Source organism: Echeneis naucrates, chromosome 17, assembly GCF_900963305.1.
Source record: "Echeneis naucrates chromosome 17, fEcheNa1.1, whole genome shotgun sequence".
NCBI classification, from domain to species: domain Eukaryota; kingdom Metazoa; phylum Chordata; class Actinopteri; order Carangiformes; family Echeneidae; genus Echeneis; species Echeneis naucrates.
Genome location: NC_042527.1, coordinates 8,730,594 through 8,743,683, shown reverse-complemented (window position 1 = coordinate 8,743,683; position 13,090 = coordinate 8,730,594). Strand labels below are relative to the sequence as shown.

The following is a 13,090-nucleotide window of genomic DNA, read 5'->3' as shown; positions in this document are numbered from 1 at the left end:
TGCTTTGATCTTGGCTGAGAGTGATCTGCCTTTTGGAGATCTTCCTTTTCAAGTGGGAAGTCATGAAGGTCTTAATTCATGAGCGCTACAGTCAGATAGACCTTTTATCACCTGCATCTTCCTTCATCTGTGCTTGGCCATCCTGTGCTTAAGATCACATTTCCACAAGATAAAATGCTTCTTCTTCAGCTTTCCATCACCTGCGGCTCCTGCACTACCTCCTGCTAAAATAATCATAATTCACACTGTTTCCTGTGCCTGACTCTCATTGTGTGTGTAAGTGTGACAATTATATTGTGAAATAGAAGTGTTGTGCGCAAGAGGTTAATTCTTCAGTGCCTGTGTGGGACCTCATCAAGGAGTTCAAGCACCTGTATCCTGACCAAGACGATGGAAACACTAGAAGCTGTTCCAAGAGCGGCGGTGACAAAGTGTTTATCCTGCAGAGGCCAGACAGGGCTCATTCTCAGCCTTGTTCTTCTCCATAAGGGCTACCGATTGTAGATGTTGTCTATACTGGCTACCTGACTGCCTGTCTTCTCACAAACAAGCCTACGCAGAGAGCTACAAAACATTTCAGATGTAGTCAGTGGGAATGTCATTAAAACTTAAATATGATAATATTAGTCGCATTTTCAGGTTTAAAAGGTTTGAATGCGACAACTTCTCTGGCACTACATCAAAATTGCACTACTAACTTGTAAACAGGCGAGCACATGGGCCTCTTCCCAAACACTGAACACAATAAAAGGCTTTTAGGTCCATCTACATCATATGAGTCATGTCTGTGGTGGTGTTTCTTTGTATCTACTGGCATATAAACATTTAAGAAATAAATACTAATCTAATCATCACAATGTATGAACCTGATTTCCACTGGAAACTGGATGCCATCATGTTTATCTGCTTATTTTGACAAAAAGTCAGGTTGCTTAATGTTTTATGCATGACTTGTCCACTAATAAACAAAAATGAACTGCCTTACAGGTAGTTTTTGAAATAGTTATCTATTTTTGCAATTTTGTGGTGTTATTTGGTGACACACAAACACATTGTTTGTTCTGGCCCAGAAGAAATAAGTAAACTTCTGTTTATCAATTTGTATAAATGGACAATTTTTAGATCATTTTACACAGATATAACTTTGTTACACAGGTGTATTAGTACCGACGCTGCTTCAGCCATTCAAATGGACAAATATTAATAATGTTGGCTCTATAAAACAAAAACATCTATGATACAACTGTGTACTTGCCGAAAGTGTAGCCTTATCTGATCTCCCCTGACCTGCAAATTGAAACAGGTCTGTGTGCATTCCCACAACATGTGGAAAAAGAACACAAAAGTTGAGCACACCAACAAACACATAAAAACGCACAAAGTGTGGACAGGCAAAAGAATTGCATTTGCAGCAGCAGCTTAAATCTGGTTGTGGAAACAATCACAAGAGCCCTTTTTCGGTAATAACTGTTCAGCAATACTGTGTGACAGAGGGAAGAGCGATGCCTTAACCAGGACGCTTTGTTGGATCATATGCTCCAGAAGCAAATCAGCTTTTTTCTTCTTATAGTAAGGTACTAAGGAAATGTAATTGAGCTCTGCTGAATTGTTTACAGGAGACACGATTGAAAGAGGTTTGCTGAAAAATATTCAGCAGCTCAACTTAGGTTATTAATTGGTGACATGTAACTATAATAATTTATTCAGCTAGAAAAAAAAATGCTCATTTTCACACACTCCTTTAGAGGTTTGAAGTATAAAGTAAAAAAAAAACAATACTGTGTATAACAAAAAAATGCTCATAAATTAAATACATCAAGTATAAAGTTTGGATAAGAAAGAAAGACATGATCTGTTGAAGGGCATTGAACAAACAGAATCATTGACTCACAGGCCTTGACTAGTGTAGCTGGTCAGCGTCCCCAGGCTCCTGGAGGGTTTAATGCTCTGGGTGTAGGGGCCAGTCTGGGGGCCATCCTCTGGTCCTTCCTGCATTGAGGGTCTGCAGGACAACCTAGGCAGCTGCAGGTTGCCTGAGAAGAGCCTCCTCACAGCATATTTTATATGAGGGCCCAGCAGACCCTTGGTGGAGGAGGCTTGCTCTAAGGAGTCCCACTGTCTCTAGATGGCAGAGGGAGAGCAGGACAGACAGGACAGTAATCAGCAGATATGCCATGTGGTCAACTGCATTAAATTATTCGACGAAGAGAAAGTGATGGCATTTAGATATCAAATTTATATGCGTCACAGAAAGTTATAAATGACTTTTTCATGGGAAAGGCAGGTGAGCAAATGTTTTCCCTCATGCATCATAAACTCAACATTTTTAGAACTGGCTGATGGAGTTAGCTGTCTACCACCTGACTCTCTCTCCAAATGCTTTGTTGTTGTCATTGCAATTTAAACACAGATACCTTTGAACTTGAAATGTTAAAAACATTGTTGCACTGCATCAAAAGCATTTATCGGTCAGAGACGATGAAATGAAAAACTACATCTTAACCAGATTATGTGCAACATAGCTCAAGATCCCCTAACGTGCAGCGGAGATATATCTGCTTCATCACTAAGCCACATTACAGGAAGAGCCTGTCAAAAGTTTGCAGCGCAGGTTTGTCTTACCACATTCACGCAACCAGCTGAAATCAAGCTTGGCCTGTTTTGAACTTCTTGAAGAGACAATATGAAAGTCAATAAACTGCTGAGATCTCAAGGTAAATTACAGACAGGAGTTTTTTTGTGTGTTTGCTGAAAATATGATGAAGCTCGGAAAAGCCGACTCAGGCATTATTTCTGAAAGGTTTATCTGATTTCAGGTCCTGAGACCCACACACCATCACCTTGGACACAACAGATGATTCTCACAGTGAAACAGTGTTTTGGGATTTAGCTCTTAGCGTATCTCTCTTTCAGCGTCAGCGTTGAGTGGAAACAGATAAGAGTCCTTGTTTTCTGCGACATCCCATGACCTTATCTCTCCATCTGCTTGGGAGTTCCACCTTTCCATAAATAATTGTCAACATGCTCTCAGGTTTCATTGTCAACCATTTTTGGCCAAAGTGATTAAGACTGAGGGAACAGGGGATTCTTTCTTTATAACAAACCTCATTCAGGATAAAAAAAAAAAAACTGAGGCTTCTCTTGTCTGTCTAATCTGTCGTCCCACTCACAAAAGACACCAAGTTTGTAAACATGAAATGGTTTCTTATCTGCCAAACTTGTAAACAACAAAAATATTAACATTAAAATACTAAGATTATTTTGGCCCCCATGGCTACATTACTCTTCTTCACAGTTTTTAAAAACTAATTTACAAACCTCGCAGGAAAAAACATTAAGATGTGATTATTAACTCCTTTTGTACAACAACCACAATTCCAGGGAGTTCCCCACCTTGTTTTTTAAAACTAATGTGAACGTATGTTTCGAGCTCTGAAAAGAAAATTGACTGTTGCAATTATAGTACATTATTAAAAGTATCTCTGAAAGGTTTATGAATGGGCCTTACCTCAGTGAAGTTGAAAATTTTGGATGAGTTATTTCTCCTCATACTTTCAGTAACTGTATCATGGGAACATAACTGGGAAGGAAATGGCCAAGAGGAGGATATAGAAACCCATTTTAAGATCAGATATGATGTAGTGCGTGACAGTAAAACTTTGGGCTGTCACTCAGTGTGTTCCCGCCTCTTCAGAAACCCTCTGCTGTCAGTAGTTTAGTCATCAACTGCTACTAGCTTTCTTCATACACTTGTCAGTTGGCATCTTAACCTACAATTGTGTCCTTTTTCGAGCACCTTACCCCAAAATTCAATGACCATGTACTGTGTGCATGTCAACACTTTATGGTGCTTTCTATTCCATTGAGAGTTAATGAGAAAGTGCACAGAGCCTGTAGATGTTAGCTAGTTGTGAGATTGATGCAGTAGAGCTGTCTGTCCGGCAGGTAATTATTCATGCATGTCTGTCAGTAAGATCCGAGGACCTCTTTCATCCTGCCCTTCTAGGAAGGCCAGACAGACTCTGGCTTCCATGAAAGTGCTGTCTTATGTTTAATGTTTTTTTTTTAAACAACAACAAAACAACCCAACTTTAGAAAGATCTACTGTTTGAGAGTGCATATTAAACATTCAAAGTGACTCCCAGGAGACACTGAACTGTGATGACCCTGCCTCTTCCGCTGCAGACCCAAACCAGACTAAACTTGGGTTTACAGACCAAATACAAGACATCAAGTATAACGTCTGTGTGACTGATGAACGAATTTAGGCACACCAGGTGTAATTAACAGTGTTTAGCAATGCCATTTTTGAAGGACATGCAATTGAATGGTAAAATCAGTTGTGCAAGCCATTTCCAAGGACATGAATCTGACAGACTAAACTCAGAGGAAAGGAAGCTGGTAAATAAAATAAGCCATTTTAAAGGGTAGTGTGGTGAGCTCTCTCCATATACATATGCCATTTCTCTCTTTTACTACCTCTGGTAAGAAAAGGACTGAGGACATTAGTTTAAAAATGTGGTGCCATCTATAGGACAGTGAGAATGCTGCATGTGAGGCAATGGAAATAGCAAAACACTGTCAAAATGCAACAAAAAAAGCATTTATGTTTTCAGTGTTTGAGTACATAACATTTCAGGAATGACACCTTCCAAAAAAAAAGAAATAAAAAAAAAGAAATAAAAAAAATTTAGTTGTATTAATTCTTTGTAAATCAAGTGATGTAATCAAGTCTTCCCTCTTATAGAGAACAACAACAAAAAAATAAATTTGTAGTTCTAAGTGTTGCTTATTTAGTGGCCACACCTGGAGCAGAACAAAAAAAAGCATAAGTAGTGTGGATCCCTCAGTCATTGTTGCAGTAACTTTGGAAACGTCTCTGGCCCCCTCCGCAGGCTGGAGGCTTGTCACCCTGAAAGACAATTATTTCATGAATAAAAGCTGCTGATTGAGGTCAAGGAACCCCCAAAAAAAAAAAAAAAAAAAAAAAAAAAAAAAAAAAATTATATATATATATATATATATATATATATATATATATATATATATATATATATATATATATATATATATATATATATATATATATATATATATATATATATATATATATATATATGAGATGACCATAATTAACTGTACCTTGTACATATTGCACACAAGAGTGAAGAGAGAGACCTGTGCTTTGTCCTGCAGGTCATCCGTGTGCTCCTGTAAATAGATAAAGGCAGTCAAAGCTGTGGCACAGCTACAGGTTGAGGTGGTTAAAAAAAAACAAAACAAACCAAACAAAAAAAAAAAAACAAACAAACAAACAAACAAACAAAAAAACAATAAAAAAAAACATGCTATTTAGGAGTGGTACCATCATCACATATTAAGATAAAACATAGCAGTAATTGTCTGCCAAAGACCAACAAAAAGTTGTTAGTACTGACCAACTAGGACACAACAACAACTGCATGTGATTTATTATGATTGGGCAGACACACTCAGAGCCAAAGAAAGAGACTGCAAAAATAAAAAAGAATTGCAGTTGCAGTAAAAACTTTACAGGACCAAGTGAATGCAGCAGGATTGTTGCTTAACACTACAAAATATATGGTTACCTTTAAACAGCTCTGTAACACTCAAGTTACACATATGATTTCAATTGGTAATTTCAAGCCTTCATGACTTTTTTGGCAAAACACTTGAGGAGCTGCAAAATGCACTGGAGCCTTACCCCATTAATGGTGACCCAAGGAACATAATTGTGAGGAGGCTTCAGTGCATTAGTCTTCATGGCATTCTGATGCATCAGCTGGTTTCCCAGATCGCCATTCACACAGCTCATGACTTTGTCCCAGCTCAGCTGGGGACTGTAGAGTTCCACACACTTCAAACAGGAACAGAAATAGAAACATACACTTCAGCAGGGAAATAACTTCAGTTTCTGATTCATTTCATTCATATACAGGTCAGATCAGAGTCAGCAGTACAATGAAATTGTACTCAGACTTCCTTACACTTTTGGCTGATTTGATGACATCCTGTGAGGACTCCATACAGAAGATGATTGGGAAAGCCGCTTTGGTCATGTTTAATAAACAAGTCTGAAAGAAACACAGACACACCAATACCAACTGTTTCTTCGAGGAAGTATATTGCTTTACAAGAATGAAGCAAATTTACATGTTTTCAAGTTGTAGTTGCACTATTTTTTCTTTGCATTAGAGATGTGACTTTACCTCAATCATATTTCCCAGACATTCCTCTTTTCCATGCTGGCACTCATAAATATATTTCTGTCCATCAGGTTTCTCCTGCAGGGTTGGGCACACAAACAAACATATTGCCTGAGATTATTATATACCTCATCATTATATGGCAGTTTTGTCTTCACTTATTTTTGAGTTCTTTAAAAAAAAAAAAAAAAAAAAAAAAATCCTTTTGTGACTACATAGTTTGATATTAGATTAGATTTTCTTCCCCTGCTTATGAACAAAGACAAGTATCACATTTCTTTGAAAAGGCAGCAATACGCTGCTCAATATGCTTACCACAGCATTTCCATAGGGCACCAGATTGACATTCATGATTTCATTTAGCAAGAGCCAGGTGGGGAAGAGCATCTCAGTGAGAAAAAGTCTGCAGCCAGGACACAGACTTTCATAGTAAAGCTCCACCAGGACTGGATCTGCTGTTTGATGGGACCTGGTGAAGTTGGACTGAAGGCATTCCTTCAAAACCTGCACAACAGGACAGAAGCCACAATCACTACTGATGACACATGTTTGGGTTACAGTAAGTCAAAATTAAATTCAGGCTGGGTTTAGGGTTACAGATTGGCATGTTGCCATTTGGTCTGAGGGTTTATCTTATCCAAGTTAATGTTTTTAACTGTGTGTGCATACGAAGTTAGACCAATTACAATTCAGACAGAGTATTATAAGAGCTCAGGCCATATTTTTTAAAAATAAAGTACCATCACAGACTCCAGTTTCCTCCCACTGTCCAAAGACATGCATGTCTGGGTTAACTGGTGACTCTAAACTGTCCGTAGGTGTGAGTGGTTGTTGGTCTCTGTGTGTTGGCCCTGTGATGGACGAGCGACCTGTCCAGGGTGACCCCGCCCCTCGCCGTGAACGTTGGCTGGGATTGGCTGCGGCACCCCGCGACCCGGAAACGGAGCAGTGGCAGAAGATGGATGGATGAAATGCCGTCACAGCAGCATTCGCGCTTATGTAAGGAGCAAATGAGCACCGCCAGAACTTGTATCTTTAATTATTCAGGACACTGTGAATGTTAACTGGAGTGCGTCTTTGCCAGACATTAGCAAAGCGACCGTCTGGAGGTTATATCCTGTTTGTTACTGGCCAGGATTCTTTTTATATGTGCACTTCCTCTTTCTTCTTTTTCTGCAGCTGGCACACAACTTGATTTGGTCATAGGTCACATGCATAAGTAAGCAGAAAATTCACGTCTCCGCCGACGACTTAATCATTTGTAGGCCGACTTACTCACATTAGACTCGAAGACAGACATCGATCAGAGAGCCGGCCATGTTTTGTTTTAGTAGCTTGCTAACTGCCGTTGCTATGGTTTCCTACAGGTTGGTTAAATCACCCAAAAATGTACAGAAAATTACACAGTGTGTCCGAAAAGCTCATACATAAGACATGTGAACACTACTTACTCCGCACTGGACAGCAGAGTCTAGAGATGAGCACCACTGAGAAGGAGGAAGGCGACATGAGGAGGGGGCGCAGCTGCCGGACCGGCTGCTGAAGCTCAGAGCGGAGAGGAGCAACAGGACAGTCTTCATGTCGGTGTCGGCAGCTGCTCCACTCCGGAGCAACTTTAAATGCACCTCCTGCGCTTCCTCGTGCAGGCTGTGCGTTTTTTGATTGGCCGTTGGTCACGTGATCACTTGCCGTCACTTGTAACTAGCAGGGATTCAGGTCGGGACCTGCTGATTTCTGCTCTTGTGGAAGTGAGACTACACACAGGAGTAAACTATCACGAGGTCTGTGCAAGCATGTAGGCACCCTATAAAGTTCATTTAGTGTGCAGTGATGAGATCAACCTGAAACGTGGTGATGCAGGAGATAGTGTTTGATAGAGTCGATGATCCATTAAAAAAATAAATACGCTTTGAGTCATATGTTGTGTATTCCACACAAAGGAAGTTTCATTGGATTTGCTGACTTACACCTGAAGGAGAAGTAAAAATTATATTCACCATCTCACAGGACAAAACAGAGAGGAGGAATATTCTTGTTTTCAGTTCAGCCACTTTTTCTTTTTATGGGACCAGCTTTGCATGACTTTTCCATCATCTGGCAAATTTTGGGGTCACTGCATGTTCAAACTCCTCAGTTTAAAGGTGTTGCTCAACAACCACATCTATATATAAAAAAAGCAAAACAGCAGAAAACTTTGAACTTTGTGAGGATTTTACCTGATGACTGTCACATGATCCTTCACAGGTTTCCTCCCAAAGCAAGTACAGAAAGGACATGACTCCATGAGTCACGCTACTTCCTGTATGTTGGCTCAATCACAGTGAAGGACAATCTTTTCTGATTCTGTCTTTGTGCAATACATGCGATCATACTGTAATGCCTTCGCTTCTTACACACGTCAGAAACATAGTATAAGAAGCTGTCAGGCCATACAATCACAAAAACAAAGAGAAGCAATCCCTCAGGTTTCATTTTAATCATCGTCATTTTTTTCATACCTCTATCCGGTTTACCATAAAATAGCAGAAGTGACTGTTTCTCACAATATTCAAAGATTTTATATAAACATAAATTATCAGAGGAAGTAGTATCATTGCTTTCTGGAGGGGGGGGCGGCTCCTCCTCACCACTTACCACACAGAAGTTTTCCTTGGAAGTGCTGTTGCCTAATTTATTATGAACTCAACTTTATTCAAATGAGTTTAAGAATATTTTTCTTTAAAAGGTAGTTTCTTTATCATCATTAATGGATTGCATGCATTTAGATGAACCTTCCCTTAAACCATACAAGGCCAGTTAAGTCACACCTCCATTTATTTAAAACTGATAGCCAAAATTAATGTTTTTATATCATGAGACGCATCCTAATAATTTAATATTGACACAAATAGACAATTTTTCGATTTTAATTTTATGACCCTGAAAAAGAAAACACTTTCAGTGAGTGCAGCAATGCAGCATCATGTTTAAGTCCAGCAAAGTCAGCAAAAGCATAATTAGAATACTTGTTTTATGAAGGAAGTAATCATAGATCTTTATAAAAAGTTCAAGTGACTGCACTTAGTTTTATATATATTTTATTGTCTTTTAAAATCATTGCATCAGCCTAAAGAAAGAACTGTTCAGATGAAGAGTACCTGTCTGAGGACAAACACATCTCTGAAGCAAGCTGTACACGATAACGAAAGAAAGAAATGTCACATCTGGATTAAGACAGACCAGTGGAGGGAGAATAACACAAGAGAAGAGGAATACACATCTATTCGTGCATAGGGGTTGGGCACACAACAACCAATAGGCCTCTACTGGCTGAAACAACAGTGCTCCCTCTCAGTACAATTGCACTTTGGTGTAGAGTAGCTTCATTGGACTGCCCTCTTCATTACTGTTCACCATTTTAACAGAAGAGCACATCATTATTTACCAAGGGTCGTATCATTTGTTGCTGATGTTGAGGCAGTGATACACTGGGCAACTTGTTGGGCAACAATATAAAGCAACTACTGCTGTCATTTTTAGAAATGCTTCAAAATGGTGCTGCTCTAACTTTCCAGAGGCTGTTGCCAAATCACTACCAATCTTCTACCATTCAGAGTAGGGTCTTGAATATGAACTACTGTACACCAGTGGAAAATACAACATTTACATCAGATTAACTCAAACACATGGCACACTTTCAGGGGAAATGAAAGTGCTGTTGCTAACGTCATCATATTTCAAATGAAAATCATACACAAGCTGAAACTATACTGGATACTTTTTGGTCTTATAAATCAAGTTAACCAACCAATAGAATAACTGATTGACCTTTTGAGGATCATTCACTGTGTTGTGCAAAAATCAAGATCAGAGTGCATCTTGGTAGTTCTTCCTGAATTTTTTTTCCCCATGTACTAAAATTGTACACGATTATCTTTTAGTGGCATGTTTTTCACTGTTATTCACAACACGTGGGTGTCACCCACTGTTGATTCTTTGAACTGAGACCTTATCTGAGAAACACCTGACAGAACCAAATCTACTAAACTGTGCATAACATTAACAGCAAAAGATGCACTAGTGTCTCAAGTTAGGAATCAGTCCTGCACATACAAGGTTCACTGTGAGGTGAAGTATTCAGCTGGCAGAGCATGACAGACTGATGAATGCCTACTTGTTATGGACAAATTACTACTTAATCTTGTTGAGCTATTATTATGAAATCGAGGGAGCACTGTTTTCACAAGTTAAAAAAGAAAAAAAAATTAAAAAGGAACAGACAGACAGAAAAACAGAACAAGCATTCAAAACATTTTCAAGTTTAAAATGACAGAGGAAATGAAGAGATATAAATCAATCTATCACAGTCACTTTGAGGGACAGACAGATTGATTCTCAAACGCACATTTACCATTTGGTTAATTACATATTGTAAACATTTGTATTTTTTCTGTATGGAGGAAAAATATTCAAGCTAGCTTATTTTTTTTCTTTATAGGCTCTGTAAGGTTATCATTAACAGACAAACAAACACAGACAAATCTATCAGCTTTTTTAAAAAGCTAAATAATAATAATAAAAAAAAGTGTGTGTGTGTGTGTGTGTGTATGTATGCACATATGCGCATACACATACAAATACACAAACATATCTGTACACACACAGGCACCATAAAAGACCATTTTCTAATGCCATCATTGTTCCATGTACAAAGATCTGTAGAAAGGAGTGATCATTAACCATGTACCTTTCTGTGTCTGATTAACATGTTGCTTTCACTTCCCCTTCAGCGGCCACAGATCAATTAATGGAAGCTACAGTGGTAGCTTTCATAGTTCACTTTTACAGTATCAGTCTCCAATCTGTGGTACATCTCTGTGGCAGCTACCAGGTGGAGCTTTTGTGGTGCAACTTTTAACACTGCCTCTACTCACAAAAACCAGGATCTTTCATATGACATAACAGATTCTCATGTTCAAAGAAAAGCATAAAAAAAAAAAACTTCTGTAATTTTTTATAAAATGCAAAGCAGCCAAGACTGCATTTAACATATAGACTTAGCTCTGTAAATATTAACACATGTACATGAGCTTGCTTCATCCTCTGAACGCACCTGATAATCATGCTAAATCAAATAGAAGTATGCTGATCACGATGAAGCTCACTGCAGCTCATTAGTGAAAATGCTTGCCTTAACTGCTTGAATACAAAGCACCCGTGGAGTCTAAAGATCAGGTTCACATCAAAGCCTCTTTCTGATTGGTTTCAAGCACAGTCCAAATCAGAATTACATAATCCAAAAATATAGATATCTAAGAATATATTTCAAAATATTTATTCTCTATAATGTCTCTCTGTCTTTAAACCTTAATAGACATCAAATATGTGTTCCTTGTAGTCAGCGAAAGATGTGCTTTGTGTATGAGGCCATTTCAAGAAAGATCATTTACAGTGTACCAAAGCTGATGAAAAAATATTTCATTCCTTGAATGATCACTTGTCATATAGAAAAATTCTTTCCAAGAAGCTCAGACACAAATGCACATCTAAGAAATGAGCAGAATGAAAGCTTTGAATTTCAGAGACACACATAACTAGAGCGGGAGTAAAGTTGCGCTTCCAAGTCAAAGCTCAATAGTCTTCATCTTCTGCCTGTTTCACTGTGTGACCAGGTTTCATTGCTACTGCAGTTGCATTGCTTCTAACTATTAAAATGACATATGGCAGACCAAAGTGTTTAAACACACTGCAAAAATGTTCATCTTAACAAGTAATGTAGGAACCATTCAGTTCTAGTTCTCCTTAAGGAATTAAAAAAAATAAATACTTTTTTTTTTTTTTTTTAATGGAATGGAAGCTTCATTCCTAACTTTTCCAGGAAAAGTTGACCTGTTGTTTAATAAACTGAATCTAATTTGACCTAAAACAGCACAACATAGTTTGACCTGGTCCTGGTGGTATCCGACCATGCATTTATTTCACCTTGAGGTGCTAAGATTTTGATATATGCATTTTGTTGCCACTTAGAATTTAATAAATAGCAATCCAGGTGAACAGAACTTTCTTTGCGTGTATAAAAACACAAAAATTGCATTTTTAATAGTATACATTTATATTAAAATGTTGGTTTATTTTGGATAAAGCAAGTTTAAACAGTTTCTGAGAAAAAAAAAAACTATCTAATAAAATAGAAATTATCTGCATGTTTACATACCACTGAGACCAAGCGAAAGTTTGGATGAACTGAGCATTTCAGATTTTTGATAGAACTTGTCTTGTTAAGTTGGACAATTTTGCTGAGTGGACACAAAATTGCATAATGAGCCAGTGGCTCTCCATAAACTTGGTTTAAAGTATTAGAGCTTATACAGTCCATATAGTTTGAAGTAAAAACATTATTATGTGACAGCTGTTGACCCCAAAACAACAACAAAAGCAACAAAACCCTGTACACTGTCTTCTCTAAAACAACAACAACAAAAAAAAAAAACAACCAAACAAACAAACAAACAAACAAAAAAAAAAACTCTTGACAACTGAGCTTCACACTGTCTGTTCATTTATGGTTGTTTGGCGTTAGACACACAACTTGTGTGTAGAACATAAAAGAAAAAGTGCAGTTGCCAAAGTGTTGGTCCAACAAACTGGATAATGGATGTGTCAGCTGTGGAGGATGACTCAACCAGATCCCTGTTCGCCACACAAAGTATTGGACACTTAATACAAAATATTGAGAAATGCTGCATGCAATATTCAGAGCTTATCAAAGAAGCTTCAAACAACTGGGCTGAGCCACGGATGCGTACGGTTCACATTTCTATCTTATGAGTTTTTTGTTGGCAAAAATTTACCAGAGGAAATAAAAACGAAACCAACGAGTTAAA

The 13,090-nt window shown here is 38.1% G+C and overlaps 2 protein-coding genes across 3 annotated transcripts in view; both read right to left on the bottom strand.

Annotated features, from left to right (window-relative positions):
- The window catches only part of pde4ca (phosphodiesterase 4C, cAMP-specific a), a 43,930-nt gene extending 39,488 nt beyond the window's left edge, over positions 1 to 4,442 (bottom strand). For both annotated transcript variants that reach the window (XM_029525338.1, XM_029525340.1), the window contains exons 1-2: positions 3,509 to 4,442; positions 1,892 to 2,121 (exon numbers count right to left, since the gene is read on the bottom strand). In XM_029525338.1, coding sequence (XP_029381198.1) covers positions 1,892 to 2,121; positions 3,509 to 3,550 — 272 coding nt within the window. In that variant the 5' untranslated portion in view covers positions 3,551 to 4,442. The remainder of the gene's footprint in view (positions 1 to 1,891; positions 2,122 to 3,508) is intronic.
- Positions 4,443 to 4,587: 145 nt separating this feature from the next.
- Positions 4,588 to 7,833, bottom strand: ifi30a (IFI30 lysosomal thiol reductase a). Its single transcript, XM_029525348.1, has 7 exons — positions 7,679 to 7,833; positions 6,543 to 6,731; positions 6,231 to 6,305; positions 6,009 to 6,095; positions 5,726 to 5,878; positions 5,143 to 5,211; positions 4,588 to 4,912 (listed from the first exon to the last, which is right to left on the bottom strand). Exons 1-7 carry the CDS (start codon positions 7,805 to 7,807, stop codon positions 4,847 to 4,849), a joined length of 768 nt encoding a protein of 255 aa, XP_029381208.1. The 5' UTR covers positions 7,808 to 7,833; the 3' UTR covers positions 4,588 to 4,846.
- Between the last annotated feature and the right edge of the window lie 5,257 nt (positions 7,834 to 13,090).